This window comes from Nipponia nippon, unplaced genomic scaffold (genome assembly GCF_047370975.1).
Source record: "Nipponia nippon isolate SJK-2023a ecotype South Korea unplaced genomic scaffold, ASM4737097v1 scaffold_6, whole genome shotgun sequence".
NCBI classification, from domain to species: Eukaryota; Metazoa; Chordata; class Aves; order Pelecaniformes; family Threskiornithidae; genus Nipponia; species Nipponia nippon.
Window position 1 is genome coordinate 6,420,951 of NW_028262380.1, and position 19,141 is coordinate 6,440,091.

Genomic DNA, 19,141 nt, shown 5'->3' on the forward strand with positions numbered 1-19,141 from the left:
TGAAGTGCCTGTCAAAGAGATCCTGTGTTAGGTTGTGTGTGGGATTAAAACAAAAAGAAAAGCATTGTCCCTCCCTCAGCTTGAAAAACGTTATGTTTCAAATTAAATCTGCTTTATTAATGAAGAGAAATATATCTTGTGTGGAATGCTGCTTCCTAAATGCTTTATACTTGTTGCTTTCATCAGCTACATAACATTTTCCTACTAAACAGACCCAGCTGTACTATTTGATGATTTTAATTGCCCTCTCCATATACTAAACCTTCAATGCCGTTGGCCCTAATTCATCAGCTGTTTTCTTAACTCACCCATCATGTTGGACAAGATTTCTCAGCTTGTTTGGTTTGTATTCTGGATTAGCACTCCCCCTCCTGGTGCAGTTGTGTTCAGCTGACAAGCTGAGCGTTTACTGTGAAAATATGGGCCAAATATAGGTAATTCAGTCTAAGAATCTTCTGGGTGGAGGATTTGGAACTTCCTTGAAATATATAAGTTGTTTCTACAAAGTTTTTCTCTTTCTTTAAGGTGGAATTTCAGTGTTGGTCACTTCGAGCTGCGCTATGTCCCAGATATTGAAACTAGAGCGGGATATATTGAGAGCAATTTTAAATCAAATATGAACAAAGAAGAAACAAAAATTATTTCAGATGTGGATGAGCAGGAAGCTATGATGAAAGATACAGTAATAAAGGTCTCGGTAGCTGACTGGAAGGTGATGGCTTTTAACAAACGAGGAGGACATCTGGAATGGGAATACCAGGTAAGGGAAAAGACAGAATATGAAATGTAAGAAAAGTAGAAGTTTTGCAGCATCATTGATGATGTCTTTCATCTTGGGTTTCAGGTGCTGTCTTTGTAAAGAAGCACACATCTGCTTGTAATTTTTTTAACTGAAGTTCTGACTTTGAGCTGCTACATGTGTTACAAAAGCTAAAGGAATTTAAGCACATTGTTTAGCATTATTCTTATATAATATTTAGTTAATAAAACATTAATTTTCCAGTTAACTCTCTCTTCTTCAGTTTTGCACTCCAATTGCTTCCGCATGGCTGGTTAAGGATGGCAAAGTAATTCCAATTAGTCTGTTTGATGACACAAGTTACACTGCAAACAATGAAGTACTGGAAGATGAAGAAGATCTTGTGGAAGCTGCTAGAGGGGCCACAGAATCCAGTGTCTATTTGGGTGAGACACTGACTGCAGCATTTTCTGTAGTAAACGTTATTCTTTTCTTTGTAGTAAAGCAGATCTTTCTGTACTGGTAGATTGCAGTTAACAGGAGCTGTGATATGTCCAGTCTGATATTCTGCATAATAAAGGCTGTTAAATTTAACCCACATTGCTTTATAAAGCCCCAAAATTGAGGCTTCACTAACATATCTCCCAGAAAGGCACCTTGACTTGATTTAAAGACTTTCAAAAGGTAGAGATGTGTTCTTGTCTCTTCCTAGCCTGCGCTGGTCATCTTTGCTGTTGTCATTCAAAGTCAGAGTTCCGTGTACCCGTCTTAGAAATTCTGACAATTACAGAAGGTGCAGTATACCTTTGGCTATGGCAGAATTAATATCTATGACTGTTTAGCCTAAACAGTGATAGTTAAAAGATTGATTTTTGTTGTTGTTGTTGTTGTTGTAGTTTCCTTTTTCAAAACCAAAACATTTCAAAACCATAAAATTTTCCATTTTGATTCTGAAATGTTCACTGCTTTGTAGTTTCAGTACATCAGAGATGATTGAAAGTCTTGAAACTTTTAAAGATAGGTTTATAACTAGCAAGGCAGTCTTAGTGCTTAGTAAGAATAAGCAATATCTCCCTCCAGCCCGCTAATTTGTCACATTCATTTTTTCCTCTACGCTGATTACAGTAACTTACAATGAAGAAATTTCAGTTAAGATTTTATGTGACTAAGTTTTCATCCAGCTGTCAGAATTCATTTGATGTGGTTTGTGACAATTTGAAATAGAGCGGTCCCAGGTCCTTCTTCCTCTCAGCTGTCTGTCTCTGAGAGGGGGACGTGCTTTGGTTTTCTAAGACTTTTGTTTGCCTTAGCCTTTTTCTAGAAGTCTTTACACCTTGTAGCTTTCCTGTTAGTGGTTACACAGGTAAAGAATAACACTAGGAAGAAGCCAGATTGTTCCAGCCTTCCTGGTAATGGCTGTTGAGGAGTAATCTGTACCAGCATTAACAAGGGTAGGAAAGAAGTTTGAAAGAAGCCTTACCTATGCAAAGCCCAAGCTGCTTTATAGCTCTTAAAAATCGCTGGTATTTTTCTGCAGCCTCTGCTCTCCACCAGTGAAAATGAGATGTCCTGATCTCTTGCTTTTCTAGAACAAAGGGAACATATTACTTGAATTCATCCAGCCTAGTAATGAGAGTCAGTATCTCAGATTCTCAGAATATAAAGAAACACTTTCAAAAATGTTGTTAACCACTTATTTTAAAAGGGCAATTTTATGCTGGGGGTGAAGAGAACTAAATTTTAAGACTAATATGCTCTATGGTTTATTACTTAGGTATGTACAGGGGCCAGCTGTATCTTCAGTCATCAGTCAGAATTTCTGAGAAATTCCCCACTAACCCAAAGGCTCTGGAATCCAGGAATGATAATGCAATTATTCCTCTTCCCAAAATCAAATGGAAACCTTTAATCCGTAAGTAACAATTCAGAGTTTCATTTACTGTCCTAGCTCTGAAAAGACAGGACATCTTTCTGATTTCCAATATGTATCAAACTAGTCTAATGTCTCCAGCTGCAAACCAGTTCAGGAACTATCTTTTTGCTTTATTAATTGTTTATTTTTTTCCTAATTAAATGTTTAATGTCTGCTTTCTTTTACTACGGATTTTACAGGGGCTTTTTTAATACTGAAGTGTTGGTCTTCTAAATCAAGTTTTTCTATAAAAGGAGGAAAAAGTTTTTTTGCAGTGATGTGAATATGAGTGAATTTGACTTGTCCAAAACTAGTATTTTGGCATGGGGGGAGAGATGTTAACTAATAGTTACCTTAAAATACCCTTCTTAATGTTCCTTGCATTAATTTTGGTTCTTATGGTCTGGTCCAACAGACATAGGATTTCTAAGATTGTGCAATTGGAGTTCTCATGAAATTCATACAAGAATAGGATTTTTATAACAATTTAGCTCAGCAAATTGTCTTCTCTGTGCTTAGATTCTCCTTCCAGGACTCCGGTGTTGGTGGGGTCTGATGAGTTTGATAAGTGTCTCAGCAATGACAAGTATTCTCATGAAGAGTACAGTAACGGAGCACTGTCAGTTCTGCAGTATCCGTATGGTAGGTGGAAGTCCCAAATTTTGAAAAGTTTCAAATGGCCAGGTTTACCCACTTATTATCTATGAGATTCAATAACTTACCATTTGTTTGATCTTAAATATGTTTTGTTTTGTTTTTTTAACATTTAATGAACCAGGAAATTATTGCCCAAACTAGGATTTCCAAACTGTGCTGTATGTACAATTAGTGCCACACAGAGCACTTCAGCGTGCCAGGAATTGCTACTGCAGAGGTATTGTGTGTGCTGTCGTTGCCACTGATAGTTGGTCCCGGTGGGAAAAGCTTGTGAATTATTTTTTTCAGAATTTACTCACAGTGCTAGAGACTCAGCCTTGCAGTATAAAGTTTTCCATATGGAAGATACTCTGCTTTAAAGTTATCAGTGGTCAGGCCTTCGGAGGTGGTAAAGTTTGATTGGAGACCTAGTTGCCATGGAGTCCACAACCTTGATTAACTGAATTTGCTTATGTGCCCTTTAAAATCATGGGACACGCAAACAAAAATACCCTCTGTCTATTGAGGAAACCTATTAATGAGATGACAAAATTGTTTTCTAGTTACCTACAAGTAAATCTGTGCCCTCTTTGTGTCTTTTATACACAGATAATGGTTATTACTTACCCTACTACAAGAGAGAGAGAAATAAACGTAGCACCCAGATCACTGTTAGATTTTTTGATGACACGAATTACAAGAACATTCGCAAAAAAGATCCCGTTCTTCTCCTTCACTGGTGGAAAGAAATCGTTGGCACCATTATATTTTGCATTGTGGCCACAACTTTTATTGTACGCAAACTTTTCCATCCCCATCCTTACAGCAGAGTAAGTATTTTTTTTCTGAATCCTGAATACAGAGGGTATTATTCTATCTAGCCTTTTCTTTTGGTTTTGAGTCTGCAATGAGTAATATTAATAAAGTTAATAACTAATGAGATAACAAAATCAAAAGCCTAAATTTATTGCTTAATCTATCTGTGAAGGCTGTCAGCTGCCGTGTACAATTTGCTTAACTGCTTCAGCAAGGAGATTAGACTGCTTCAAGCATATCTGATGTCTTTGGAGATACTGACACTGAAATTATTTAATGCCATATCTAGGGGTACAGACTGATCTCAAGTACTTAAGGAGGTGAATTTTTTTGTTTGTTTGTGTTTTGTTCTTGTTTTGGTAACCCATGTTAGCTGCGGAAGGAATCTGAAACACAGTGTCAGACTGATAGTAAATATGAGCCCACTTGTGGAGATGTTAAAGACACCAGCTGGAGTGACGTCAAGAACTCTGGATACGTGTCAAGGTGAGCTCAGCTCAACGCACCACGTACAGGGTTTTTAGTCCGTGTGACAGCTAATGCTACCTGGAGGAAAGGGCAGGTGTTCACTTGTTCTTACCTACCCTAGTCCTAGTCCTGTGACCTTGCAGGATAATCAGCAGCTGACACAAAGAACCCTGTCACCCCATGACTGATGGGAGGTTGCAGTTACGATTAGTCTAAGCAGTCCTGGAGAGCCTACAGGATACCTGTGATCAGGAATGTTGCTCTCCTATTTCCTGCTGATATGTGAAATGGAAGATTGATTCTTGAAGGTCTTAATCAGTGTTTACTCCCTCTGTTTCTATGTTTATGGATTAGAGCAGAGAAAGGCAATTGCAGATGGAAACAGATGATGTTTCATATACTCTGCAGAACAAGCAGACTGTACTTGGAACAAACCTTTGTTGCTGTTATGAAGGAGTTGGTTAAGACAGAAGGATGTATAAGAGTGTGTCATGATACTCTGGAGAAAATGTGATCATTTCCTGCACATTTGTGACTCACTGAAAATAAGAACTGGAGTCTTTAAAATGAGGAATAATAAGAAGGGTATTGAGATTTAAGAACAGTGATGTTTTGGAAGGGATGCTTTGAAGGACTGGTTACAGAAATAATTATTTGGGGTGGGGTTAAAGGGAAATCATGATTTAGAAAATACTGTGCTGTCACCACCTAGGTTGGGTATAGAAACTTAGGCTGCGTGCTTACTGGATCATAGACCTTGAGTATGTGACCTGATATTCTGAAAAGCTTCTTCAGTTTGTCATGTGCATGCATAATGGATCTTGCTGGGTTGTGATAGACACTGAATAAATGCATAATCAGCAACTGTCCATAGGTAACCATCTGATTGCCTCAGTGAGTGAGCAGGGAAAAAAGACAAGAAATGCGTCAAGTCATTCAGCATGTTTTGCCTGTACAGAAATATTTCACTCTTAGTCATAAATGACTTTATTTTTCTATCTATACTAATGCATTTTTTTCTTCTATCCTTCTTCCATTCTTCTGTCCCTTCCTCACACCCTTCTCCTAGATATCTGACAGATTTTGAACCAATTCAGTGTCTGGGTCGTGGAGGTTTTGGAGTAGTTTTTGAAGCCAAAAATAAAGTGGATGACTGCAACTATGCTATCAAAAGGATCCGTTTACCTAACAGGTAATGAATGAGTTTGTTGAGATATAGAAGAGGTAATGAATGAATGAATGAATGGTGGGATCCCGTCCTACACTGAACCATCTGTTCCTGAACTGGTTTCCCAGATACTACATTAGGATGAATGACATACTTTTAAATGGGGGGGCTGACTTAGTTTTGGCATCAAGAATTTGGCATATGTCATCACAGCAGAAGGGTGACCTGCTTGGCTAAAATACTTGCATAGCAGGACCCTTGTGAGGATGCTGCGGCTCCATGGGAACTCCTTTGATTTCCTTGATGAATAGAGCCTTTAATAACAGGACCAGTTATTTGTAGCACTGTTAATTTGCTTCTCTCCTTCCTCTCCTTACCTTTCCTACTCCACCTTCTCTTTCTTTTCTCTCTCCCTCACCAGCTTTTCTGATTCCATTTGTCCATTTGTTTCATTTTCTGGTCCCACAACCCCTACCTTTTCTTTCAGTCATAGGTGGTCAAGCCATGCTGCTGAATTACCCTACACAGAGCTTGCAGCACTTCCTTTTAGTGGGAGATGGGAGACACTGCTTCTGGAAATCTCAAGTTAGAACAGCAACAGGCAGGCCAGTAGAGGGAGGGGGTAAAGCTATGAAATCTAGAATTTTACTATTTTTTTACTGTGTTAAATAAGCGTGACTATTTAAGATTAAAGGTTTTGTTCAGAAATTCAAGATAGCCTGAATTCTTCTTTTCCAAGCATATTCAAACCCATTAAATAAAACCATCTGATTCCATTTGATCCAGTTACAGTCTTATGGAGAGAGATTATTTACTTCAATAAGATAGCAGGCTACCTGCTTTCCTGTCCATAAAACAGAGATAGTCTTTATGCAGTCTCCTTATGTTAGGGCAATTAAAAAAGAAATACTACGGTATTACTGTTTGTTTTCTTTTGTGTCAGTGTCTTCTACATCCCTGTAGAATATTGCTGTTTAGTGGTCTTTTTTCTATCCTTGTAAACAGTTGAGAGCAAGATGAACCTTTTCTTCTCTGTTTTGCTGCCCGTAATTATTTGAAAAAGGATGACTATATACTTAGCTGTTACGAGCACATACTGCTTCTCCACACTTCTAACCTAAAGGAGTTACTCTGGGGGATTTAAGACATAGCTGGTTTTTGGTGTGAAGAGCAATACTACTGGCCTGGTTTATACTGGGTTATCTTTGATTAAATTCCTTTGCAGAAATTTCTGTGCCATGTCATTGCTTTATGTGACCGTGTCTCTGTTTTTCTTCTCACCCCAAATGCTAGGGAGCTGGCTCGTGAAAAGGTGATGCGGGAAGTCAAGGCATTAGCTAAACTTGAGCATCCAGGTATTGTTCGGTATTTCAACGCGTGGCTGGAAGCTCCACCTGAGAGATGGCAGGAAAAGATGGATGAACAGTGGTTGAAAGATGAAAGGTAACTCGTGGGGTTTTTTAACAATTGAATTTGACGTTGTACATCAACAGAACTGGAGAACTGGTAGATGATCCAGGAAGGTGGAGGGACTACATAGGAAAGAGATGGTTATTAACTTAGCCTATCAACTTTTCAACTGAACAAGGTACAAACATATCACACTTGTGTGTAGCATCTCTCGATTTTTGAGTCTTCTGCTGTGTTATGGTCCTTCTTTCAGCTTAGGAAACATCTTGTAGTTATTAATTTAACTTCTGTAATTGAATCTTCGGGTGGTTGGAAGGTTGGAGCATTGCTACTGGGATTCGATTTTAAACTTTGGCATCTCTGTCCTCTTTGTTCCTTTCCACTGCTTTCCTCCTCTTTATTGTTTTGGTTTAGATGGATCTGATTCAGTACTCCAACGGTTGGATGAATTTATTTCAGCATAAATCTGTGAGGGATAATCAGAGTGGCGATTTGTAAAGCTTGATAGAAGTAGGTTAAAAATGGAGAACTTAGATAAAGGAGTTAGATGATGTTAAGAGAAAGGAAAAAGTGGGTGTACGTTAGCATTTCATGAATGAGACCTAATACAAGGCTATTTAGTGGTCTCATAATAATATTTTAACATGCCTAACAATTTTTAGAATACAGCGACCTTTATATTTCAGGCACCAATTTAACATTTCACAGCTGTAATTCTTCCAAGGCACTTTAAATAGTCATTGCAGTGCATGTTCTAAAGGACTGAATTTTTTCAAGCTGAAGATGAGTCTGATTGCACATTGGGAATCCAGGCAGTAGAGCTTGCTAAATTTTCTTTTATCCACACTCTTGTCTCAATGAGAAAACATTATCCTCGCTAAGAAAAACAGATGCTAAATCCTGCTTATTAGTGATTCCCACACTTGGGTGGTTATTTAACGTTATGGTATGACATGGTTCTCAGAGGTAGCCGTTGTTAAAACCTGGGCTTCTGAAAATGCATTTCTAGTGGAATGAAGTTCTGTGGTATTGATCTCTTGATTTTGTTTTTCTAGCACTGATTGGCCCCTCAGTTCTCCCAGTCCGATGGACGTCCCATCATTTAAGATCAGAACAGAGCCATTTTCTACAAAGGAGCACATTGAAGTTATTGCCCCTTCATCGGAGAGGGTAAGGTCTGTAGGAATACCCTGTGGTCAGTCCGATTCATCCGGAAGCCAGTTTTCTCCTCTGGAATTTTCTGCCACGGACAACAGGGACTTACACCAGTCAGACGATCCACTATTGAACCTTCAGGACAGTGTCCTTACAGGCTGTGATGTAGAAGACAGTACTATCAACAATAACGAGCTGGGTCACTCCTTGGAAATGCGTTCTTCAGCTGTTCCTGTTGTACACCTGAGGGAAGGGACCTCCTCTTCTATCGTGTTTGAGGATTCTGGTTGTGGAAATGCTTCTAGTAAGGAAGATAAAATTGATGTTTCACAAAATGAAACTCTTTCTGAGGATAAGGCAAAAAGTACAAAGGAATCCGATAACAAGAAATCTGCTTCAGGAAGTCCCCTCTCTGTTTCTCCTCCAAGGCCAACAAGTTTAAGCCTGGACCTTTCTAAAAATATTACAGAAAAAGTCAAGCCCACCTCTCCGAAGGTGTATCTTTACATCCAGATGCAGCTCTGCCGGAAAGAGAACCTTAAAGACTGGATGAGCAGAAGATGCGTGATAGAGGAGAGGGAAAGGACAGAGTGTCTGCAGATATTTCTGCAGATAGCTGAAGCGGTTGACTTTCTGCATAGCAAAGGATTAATGCACAGGGATCTCAAGGTTTGTATTCATAGGTTACCGTAGGAAATGTGTTACTTCTTTTTATTTATTTATTGGCATGATCATCACTGAATGCCTGAACTTTCCAGATTCTGGTTGTAACTGGTTGTCTCACTGGCTGTGTCCTATAGGCAAACATTTTCTGGTTTAGTACTGTGAGATTATCTTTGAAGCTGTCATAACTTGAATTGTCTGTGCCTGAAGTATCTTACAAAAAGCCTCTGGTGCTGTGAAATCCCTGAAACACATGGACTGACTCAAATGGCATCACAGGGTACCTGTCCCTCCACTGCATTACAAACTTGAACATCAGCAATTCCAAATTCAACTGCTTTTAATACAGCAGTGCCAGGCTCTTTAGCTCAGTGTCAAGCCCTGCTTTAAACTGACAGATCATGAGTGTGTGGATACAGGTAAAATTTTTTTGTATGTGGGAGTAACATGACATTGGAGACAAATCCTGCTAAAATAGTTGACTCTTATCAGTGACCTCAGCATGGGTGTTACAAAAGCTGAGTTAACATCTGTACAATAGGTACAGTGCTCCAGGAAATAAACATTAATCATTCATTATTGCAATTAAAGTCTTTCTTACAGCAAGAATTCTTGTACCTGGCACAGATCAGCTGCATTTGTTTTATGGCATATTTAATTCAGGTTCTTCATACAGGGTTGTTCGTTGCTGAGCCATGTGGCAAAGAAAGCTATTTTGGATCTTGTTCTACCATTTCAAGTGAAACAGAAAATTGGCAGTGTTAGGCTCACGGTTGGACTCAGTGATCTTAAACGTCTTTTCCAACCTAAATGATTCTATGATGCGAATTCTGGTATTTTCCTTTTTCTTTCTATAGCAATACTGCCTAAGAGCAGCAGTGTTACTCCTGGCTAGAGAAAGTAAAAATTAAGTATTGCCGTTCTAGGATTGAAATGTAAGCTGTCCTGGAGTCGAGTTCTGAGTCAATGCTGACTACCGTAATGCAGCTTTCTGAAGGATTCGTAATCTTTTTAATGTCTGATAACATCCAGCCAGTTAAGACTGGGAAGGGTGGTTTTTACCTCTGGCATTTAATGTAACTGAAGTCAGGAGTTAACTTTTGTACCTTTTCTTTCATTTTGCTTCTGATCCTATGTTATTGCCTAACCTTGCTGGAACTTTTAGCACTGGAAGTGTCAGTATGTTACCAAATACCAGAATTTACTTAAAGACCCCATCTGAAGTTAGTCTTATTGTTGTAAGCTCTGAGAAATGGATTGCTTTCGCCAGACAGCGGAGAGGCAGTTCCTGTTTCTCTTTGCTTATTTGAGGAGGCATTGATACCTACCTCAGTGGAGTAAATACTGAAATGATTATAACCGTTGTTGTAGCTTCTCAGATGGTAATCATTTGGTATCAGTAGAAACAAAATAAAAATGCCACCTGAGATGTGGCGGTAAAAGGGGATTCAAATTCAGTAACACTGAAAGGATATGTCAAAGTTAGAAAAACTTATGAAGCCATCCAAGTATTTTTTTTCCCCATCGGCATTAAGCAATTACCTTGAACCAGTTATCTGAAAAATCTTTAGTGCTTGAGAAACTGACCAGAAAAATAATTAAATCCCTATACGAATATGTTGCTCGACTTGTTAATTAATAACCTGTTTTAACAATACTGTCAGCTGTAACTCTCTGCAGTCTTTACTGAGGTCACGCTTCAGTAAAGCTTATGCAGGTCTTCACTTAAAGCTGTATTAGTCTTAATCAGCGATTGTGTATCGTTTTGTTGAAACATCTTAAAAGTTCAGTGTTGGCAGCAATTTGAATAAGAGATTTTATTTTGTTTGCTTGGTATAAACGACTTGGAAAGGCTCTCCCTGAGTGAGCAACTTCCTGCTGCAGAAAGCTTCCCATATGCGTATAGAGGTTATTCTTGGATCTGGAAGTTTATTTGTCTGTTACGTGTTAATTTGATGAAAACAACAGCCAGTATATTTAATTTTTTTTCTCTAGTTTTCAGAAGCTTCTTGGAACAGATCTCGCCTAATTCTGTAATTTGTCCAAGAGATTGGTCATGTAACCCTAAGTTCGTGCCAGCACAAATAAGTAAATAACCTGCAAAGCTGTTTTGTCTGTGCTAGAGGCAGAGCTGGCTGATAGCAGGGGCCAGTTCTTGCTCCCACTGGCACTGACAAAAACCCATTGACCTATGTGAAAATAAATTTGTATGCGTGCATATTAAAAGATTCAAGAAGATCTTTTAAATATTTAAATTAACAGTGCACATTGAGATGCATTAATTAGGCTCCTACTAATCAGAGATACCGTAATGACAAGATGGCAGGAATTTACGTAGGCAGTTGAATAGGTCACAGTTCAAATTCTTTTGTAGAAAATTAAGTACGGTAACAGAAGTCTGTCTGTCAAGTGAATTTACTGTTATTCCCAGGATAAGCCGTCGGTCATGCTTGACAGCTCAAAAGAAATTGAGTTTCACAGAACTGCAAGAACAATCTTAGATACATTTTGCAGCATTAATTGAATTAAACAGTAGTCTTCTAGATGTCCGAGTACCTTATTCGTATCTGTGAAAAAATGGGAATTCTTATTCTGATTGAAGAATCTGGAAAGAAATTTCTTTGTGTAGTTGGCAAGATAACTGAACTAGAGGGTGGTTGTACTCTTCTGATTTAAAATCAAAATTGTGTGCATCTGCCTTAGACTTCCTCTTCCAAATGCGGTCTTGGTGGCTTATTTTTGCTGGCAGTTTGTGATAGCAGAGAGTCCATTCTCCTTAATTTATAGAAACTGTATGCTAGCCTGTTGAGAGACAATCTGTTTTCAGCCAGAAAAGTACAAGAAGTAAAACCTCCTGTTAAGAAGAGTTTTGCTCTGTGAAGCAAGACAGATCTTGTTGACTTCTTGTGTGTTGGTTGGAGGAGGAGGGCAACGCAGATGAAGGCAACGGGATACAAATCCGTAATGGAGATGTTTGTGCCTTGAGCATTAAAATTCTAATGTAAAGATTTTTGACAACGTGGGTGTGCAGTCAGAGGGTGGGTGCTGTATAAATCCTTCAGAGAGCCTGGAGACGCTGTGGGTTTGCAGATAGTAGCTTTTGTGCACTAAATGAGCTGTGACTCTGAAGGGCATGACATTCATTACAGGAAAATATAGCAGGAGATAAGACCTGGCTCAGAAGGCAGTTTCAGAGGCAGGATGTGGGCACTGTGGAACTAACAAGTTGTATCTAACTATGTCTGTAGTGCTTATCTCAGAGCTGTCCGTTGCTTAAAAAAAAAAAAACAAGCAGCCTTTTTTCTGTCTTGTTTCTCTCTTGCACAGAGTGGGTTTGTCTTTAACTGAGGAAGTTGCCTGGACTTTGAAATAGGTCAGCTTTGTAGTCTTTCAATCTTGTGGAAAAATATTGCTCTGTATCTGTCTGCCTCCTCCTGTTCCAGGGTTTATGTCAACGAAGCATGGACCATGTTCTCCCAGCCTTGAAGGTCCAGGAGTGATGAGAGGAGCTTGCCCAGCACCACCACTCTTTACTGTGCCTTGGCCCTTTCCCCATACATAATCCTAGTGCTTCTTCCCCCTTGAAGGATCAGTCTGTTCTTCCCCCAAAACTGTGTGTCTGTCTTTATTTGTAATTGAGGCAGTCATGTTTCAAAGAAGTAAAAATTCATTTGTCATGTGCTGCTGTATCAGCCACAACACAAGTCTCTTGAGAAACCATCTGAGATATGTACCATTAGCAAGGGGGCATCTCAGTTCCAGTCTCCTTTATCCATAGGTTAAGCCACGGATAGTGGTACCTGGCAAACAAGCTAAAGTCAGATCGTCACTGTTGCTGCTCCTGTATATTGCAAAGTTCTTAAGCTTCTATCAAAAATAAACTTTTAATTCTGTTATGTAAACAGCTATTCCCACTGCTAAACTCTGCAGTACCATCTGAAAAGCAGACCTTGTTCCCAGGCTTCCAGTGTATCTACAATTTAACACTAAGATGACGTGCTACGTGCTGGTTAATAATACAGCAAACGAGTTTAGCACTCAGATTAGAATAAAAAAGACCAAAAGTCAGAACTCCAGCATCTGGTGTGAATTTGCCATGTGATGGAGAGTTGGATAACTTATCTGTGCTGTTCCCCACAGCTGTTGACTTTTGTGCATGTTGCTCAGCAGACCTAGGTAGTGTTAGTAAACCTCTACTGGAAGACAAGAAATGAGCAGTTTCAGGAAGGGAGACTATTTAATGCAGGAGTAATTCCTTTTTCCTGAAGATTCCTAGCTGGTTCTGCTAACGTGATGTTTAATGAGCGTTTTTAGCCTTGATAGCATGGCTTATCTGAATTCAAAAAAAGTGTTGAAACACTTTTTTCTACTGAAACACAGAGACTTGTTTATTACTTACATATTTTTTTTCTTTTTACCTGTTTGTTTTCTTAGCCTTCCAATATATTTTTCACAATGGATGACATAGTAAAGGTTGGGGATTTTGGACTGGTAACTGCTATGGACCAAGATGAGGAGGAGGAATCGGTACTTACCCCAATGCCAGCTTATGCCAGGCACACAGGACAAGTAGGGACCAAACTCTACATGAGCCCAGAACAGGTTTGTGCTCTCTTCTCTAAAGTTATATCTGGCAATGCCTGGAAGACACCTGAATTCCCGGGAGCTCAAAGATCAGGCACTCTTTCTAGTAAATTGTTGCAATCAAGTTACTTAAATTCTTTCTCATGAAAGTAGAGTTTTAAGCTAAATTGAATTCCAAAATTGGTAATTTAATATATGTATTTACTATAGCAAAAAAAGGGCTAATGATTCGTACTTAGATGCCTTCATTTGTCTTGCTTTTAATGTAGTAGAAAGGTAACTGTGTAATATTCAAGTGAATTGAGCAAGGACACACTATTGTTCATGAGGTTTAAGTAAGTTGAAACATTTTACATTACAACTGGGTCTGCAACGAGGAGCTGATGATCAGGACCTTGCTCACCCGTGCTCATTTGATGAAATTTGCCAGTGTGCCTGTCCTGTAGTTTTCAGCTCTGCACAGGGCTAATCACTTCCATATGTTGACTTGAAAGGGGGTTGTTTACGTTGTACGTAATTACATATAGTGAGTAGCTTGATTGACCTAACCCTAATTTTGAATTTTCAGATCTGTGGGAACACCTATTCGCACAAAGTGGATATCTTTTCTTTGGGACTGATTCTCTTTGAGCTGCTTTACCCTTTCAGCACACAGATGGAGAGGGTCAGGGTATGTATGGTATTGGGTTATCCTCAGTTTGATCATTTGTTTAAAATAGCTATTCGCTTGGTGAAACACTCGCAAGAGGTTCTTCTCAGTTTTGAAAAAGCCTTGCAATTAGGAGCCCAACTTCTTTATCAGCCTTGTACAGACCCCGTGAATCACTGAAAATAAATTGCAGTCTTCCTAATGTGTGCAGTTGAATTGAGGCCTTAATTTCTTTACAAAGCTCCTCTGTTGTCAAGCCAAGTAAGAGAAACTATTGAACTAGGATATCCAAGAACTCAAGCAACAAATATAGCTTGTGACTTTAAGCCTACCAGCTTGGTTTTCATTCAAGAATTGGAACCATGCTGTGCATTTTTATCACTTCTTCCTTCGTTTGCATCTGCAGTGCTTTTCCACCCAAAGCACTTAGTGAAAAATTGCTGTTCCTTTTCCTATAGTAAGTCTTAGTTGTGAGTCTTGCTCAACTTCAAGCACGATCTTCCCAGTAATTGATGACTTTCATTGCATCAGCTATGAATTTGGGAGGTTTGATGGTGTATAATAGCTTTTTCTTGCTGTTAAAATGAGTGTGAGATCCATCTTGCTCAGGAACAAGTTCATAGAGAACAGGGGCTATAGCCAGAAAGGTTTTTCCTCTGTATATGCTGACCAGTGACCTATGCAGGAAAGAAGGAGTCATTATAACCTGTATTTATCATTTATATGTGCTTGGGGTGTTTAAATTCTCATGTGAAGATGGATTGTTTTTAGCAGAGGTGTAAGAAGCATCTTGAACCACACCATGAATGCAGCCTGACCGAACGCTTCACCTCCGCTGGTGTTGCATTCTCTTGCTTAAAATGCCCTGGCTTTTCATGGTACAAAAGAGCGTAGTCTAGAGGAGGAATGACAGTGCTTAACTTGAACCCCTTGCACTGGAACCAGTTTCAGTTTCCCTAAATGAAATCAGTTTTACTGAGACACATCCCCAGTAAAGAGCTATCCGGGATTTTCAAGATCTCCTGCTGCAGTGACTACAAGCCTTGCCCTTGCAGTTTCTGTCCTGAGTATAGAAGCAAAGCCAGTAACTGGAGTGAATCCTAAATTGCATCTAATTCCAATGTTTTACTTCATAAGAGGGTAAACAGAGTGCCCTAACTTCCCATGATTTTCACTGTCATTCCACTCTTTTCGATAAAATCAAAAAGAAACCCCCACCCCTTTATTGTCAACTTCTGGAGTTTAGCTACTTTAGTAGTTGTTTCCGTGTTGTTACGCTGAGGTTTTCATTGGCATCGGCCAAGCATTAGCACTACTTGCTGAAGCAAAACATGCTCTGCCTGACCAGGTGGCCCAGCAAATTCTAGGAATCTGTGGCAAAGGGCTGGAAAAATCCCCAGAGGAGGAGCGTGAGACCTGCCTCTGCCTCAAGCTGTTAGCAGTTAGTCTGTGGCACTGCAATTTATTCCCGAATGAGATGTTTGAAAACAGGTCACTAAATGCAGACTGAATTGGTAGAGAAGGAGAACCATTTTTTGAAGCATTTTATTGTCATAAAACTCAGTGCTCTTGAACAGGAGTTTTACTATTGCCCATCGCTATTAACTGGTCAGTTTATACATTCAGTGGAGTAATAATGAATTGAATCTTGTTTTAATTTTGGAATTCTTATATTTTGTGCTCAAACTTTCATAAAAGGAGATCCTTCCTAAAAGAAATTGTGCAAAATATTGTCCTTGTGCACTAAAAACGTGCTAAAGTGAGTCATGGGTTGCTGGCAACTACAGAACTTAAATTTGTACGGTAGCCTGCTACAAATAACTGTGTGCCTGAACATGGAAAAATTACTGTCACGAGATGGAGCCAATGTGCTTGTTACAGAAGAAACACTGAAGGAGACCAGCTGCCTTGTAAGGACACAGAAATATGCAACATGAACTGCTTTCAAAACTGCTAAGTCTGCTCGTTAGTCCATAAATGTTAAATAAAGACTAATGCTTACATTGTTAAGACAGCGCCAGTCATTTCATGTGTCTTAGTACTGGGGTAGGTGATCTTGGGGATTATGAGTGGTGCACGGATTTGTTGACTTTGTTCGGCCAAAGTGAGGAAGTACAAGTTTGTGTATCTGGCTGATTTAAAACTGCAGAGATTAGAATTCTTGTAATGTGATTTCTATGGTAGGCTGTATACCTAGGAAAGCAGCAACTTGCCCATTTAAGCATGTTGTGATTTTTAGCCACTAAAGCAAGACTTTAAAACAAGGGTTTTTTCCATCAGGCTGATTTGTTTGCATAGTTTGCGTGTTTTTGAAGAATAATAGAGTAATGCTACTGAAGAATGGTATTTTTAAAAAGTTACATTTTTTTTCTTAATATTTTTGCAGACCTTAAGCGATGTTAGAAATTTGAAGTTTCCACCATTGTTCACTCAGAAATATGCACAAGAGGTAAGTATATCTGATGCTATTAATTGTAGCTTTTTCTGTAGTAATTGTAGCTTTTTTCTTCGCTTTCCAATTACTTTGCAAGTAAAAATGAAAAAAAAAAAAACAGCTTTTGTGTTAAGACACATTTCTCTGTCCATGTACTTTTTACTGTGCTTCAAAGCTATAACATTACAGTAACATGGCTGCTGATATTTTTATCACACAATTTACCTCCAGTAACTCTACAGTATTACCTGGCTTCCCTTTGTTGCTCGGTACCATTCATTTCACATCCTGACATGATTTCTTATAACAAGTCCATATTCACAGAGAGAAAGTGCAGAGTTCGAGACAGGTAAAGGGGAGAGCGCAGGTAGCACCATGGCTGTATGGGATCTCGCTCCAGGAGCTGGATCTCTCAAGTAGGAAGCCAAATGAGCAAATTGTGCTGCGTTCTTATTAGTCAGATCTTTAGTGTTACAGTTGCAGATAAGAGGAGGTGACGTGCAAAGCCTCTTCAATAAAAAGCTGAGATGCTTTCAGATTTTCATGGTGGCTTCAGACCAGCAGCTAAATGAGACTAGGCTGTCTTGCTTTACAGCTGCAGGCTGCCTGGGGGAATGCGATGTGCTTGCTCAGCTGGAGCAGGACACTAACTCTGATTGAATTTGAGACAAATATTCAAACTATCGATATATTTAAAGGAAAACCTCTAATTCACTGTGAAAAATTACTGCGTGGCTTAAAACATGATGGCTTAAACATGAAGCTAAAAATAGCTCATAAATTGTATTTCATATGTTTTTAAATTCTTTTGATTGCAAATAATGTAAAGGTTTCATAACTCTATTGAATCTCGGGTCAGATTCGATTTGCCAGATTGATTGTAGCCCTTGACAGTAAAGACAGTTTAACAGACGCACACTGATACATTTTCAAATGTTTAATGCACTTCTAACTCCTGTGCCAAAGCACTAATACCCAAATTAATCAGAAAGCAACTGGGGACATTTTCCACTTGTTCATACAGCCACAATTAAAGTCAGAACATGAAATAAGAAAGAATTTATGACTTGGTTCGTGTAGCACATGTCATGTTTTCTTTTAGTACACCATGGTGAAGGACATGCTCTCTCCAAGTCCCACTGAAAGACCAGAGGCTGCAGCAATCATCGAAAATCCTGTATTTGAAGACTTGGAACTCCCACCAAAACCAGTGCTTAGGCAGAGGTCACGGACAATGAGTTTATCAGGAAATAAGCATTCAAGACAACCAAGCAAATAATTATCCTCAGGATCACTTCTTCCACTCAGCAGGTTTTACAGGGATTGTTCAGCAGAAGGATCCTATGATGCAGAATGTCTATCTTGGAAATAGTTTACTTAAACCTTTTTTGCCATGTTTAGTGTATAAGATGTATTGGACAGATTTTCGTTTACTTTGACAGCCAACGAAAGCCAGGAACCACACTTTTCACATTCCATTTTTCTTACCTTAACTCTCCTAGGCAGATGGGTCCAGCTACTGTGCTTATCACTGTTGTGCTCCATTATCGTTTTTTTTCAGGTTTGTTGGGTTTTTTTTGAAGCTTGTAAATGTCAGCTTGCTGGGTAAGTGAGAGATCTGTAACATGTAAATAGAATTAAAATACTGTATTTTTATAGCGCAAATTACAGTCTCTAAGCCTAGTGAGTATCTATGCGGATCACTTGCTCTTTGGTGAAATGAAGATGATTTTGAACTGAACAATGACTCCACTTTTGTCCCTGGTGGGTAAACTGGGAATCTGCACTATTTTTAAAGCAAAAAAGTACCACAGTTGTACATACTGTCACTTTCCGTAGCCAGTCATTAGAGGAAATCATTTCATACTTCTGCACTGTAGTAGATCTTAGGGAATGCATTTTATACAGATAAATCTGTAGAGAAGGAAAAGGAGCATTTTGCCATTAAAAAGGGGGGTTTATAGGCAGTGGTTGGAAGAGCCATAGTAAAAACTATGTACGAAAATGTTGTGATTCTGAAGATTTAAACCTAATGAAGTTATATGTGTCGTATGTAATCTTGTAGATTTTTACTTTTTAAAAAAAATCAACTGGTAGGCATTTGTGTAATCTGCTAATTTAACTGCCTAATGCCATGCTTTTATTTCTCACTGTAAATATGTTATTTTTTATTTATAAAATACAGAATCAATCCATTTGGGTTGGTGGTGTACAGAATGCACTTGCTATAATTGTTGAGTGCATTAATTATTGTGACTTCTTTCAAGTCTAAATGATTTAATAAACTTTTTTTATTTATAAAAAAGAAGTCATCGTTTCTGTTCAAACCTGCATCAGTGCATGCTGCAGATGGCAGCCTTGTGCAGTTGGAACAGGAGGAGGGGCACGGCGTTTCTGTAAGTTGCTTTGCTTCCCTCTCTCACGCTTGCCACAGTGCAGGTGATGATGCAGACGTGGATATGCTGCGCGGAAGCGAGATGCTGTCTGAAGAAAGGTGGGAGCTGAGC

At 39.0% G+C, this 19,141-nt stretch overlaps 1 protein-coding gene across 1 annotated transcript in view; it reads left to right on the top strand.

Annotated features, from left to right (window-relative positions):
* EIF2AK3 (eukaryotic translation initiation factor 2 alpha kinase 3) overlaps positions 1–18,929 on the top strand; it is a 45,541-nt gene extending 26,612 nt beyond the window's left edge. The window contains exons 5-17 of the mRNA XM_087737403.1: positions 526–760; positions 1,023–1,185; positions 2,514–2,651; positions 3,171–3,293; positions 3,897–4,117; positions 4,477–4,589; positions 5,641–5,763; positions 7,033–7,182; positions 8,205–8,973; positions 13,402–13,569; positions 14,120–14,221; positions 16,587–16,649; positions 17,737–18,929. Coding sequence (XP_087593529.1) covers positions 526–760; positions 1,023–1,185; positions 2,514–2,651; positions 3,171–3,293; positions 3,897–4,117; positions 4,477–4,589; positions 5,641–5,763; positions 7,033–7,182; positions 8,205–8,973; positions 13,402–13,569; positions 14,120–14,221; positions 16,587–16,649; positions 17,737–17,913 — 2,545 coding nt within the window. The 3' untranslated portion in view covers positions 17,914–18,929. The remainder of the gene's footprint in view (positions 1–525; positions 761–1,022; positions 1,186–2,513; positions 2,652–3,170; positions 3,294–3,896; positions 4,118–4,476; positions 4,590–5,640; positions 5,764–7,032; positions 7,183–8,204; positions 8,974–13,401; positions 13,570–14,119; positions 14,222–16,586; positions 16,650–17,736) is intronic.
* The last annotated feature ends 212 nt before the right edge of the window (positions 18,930–19,141 follow it).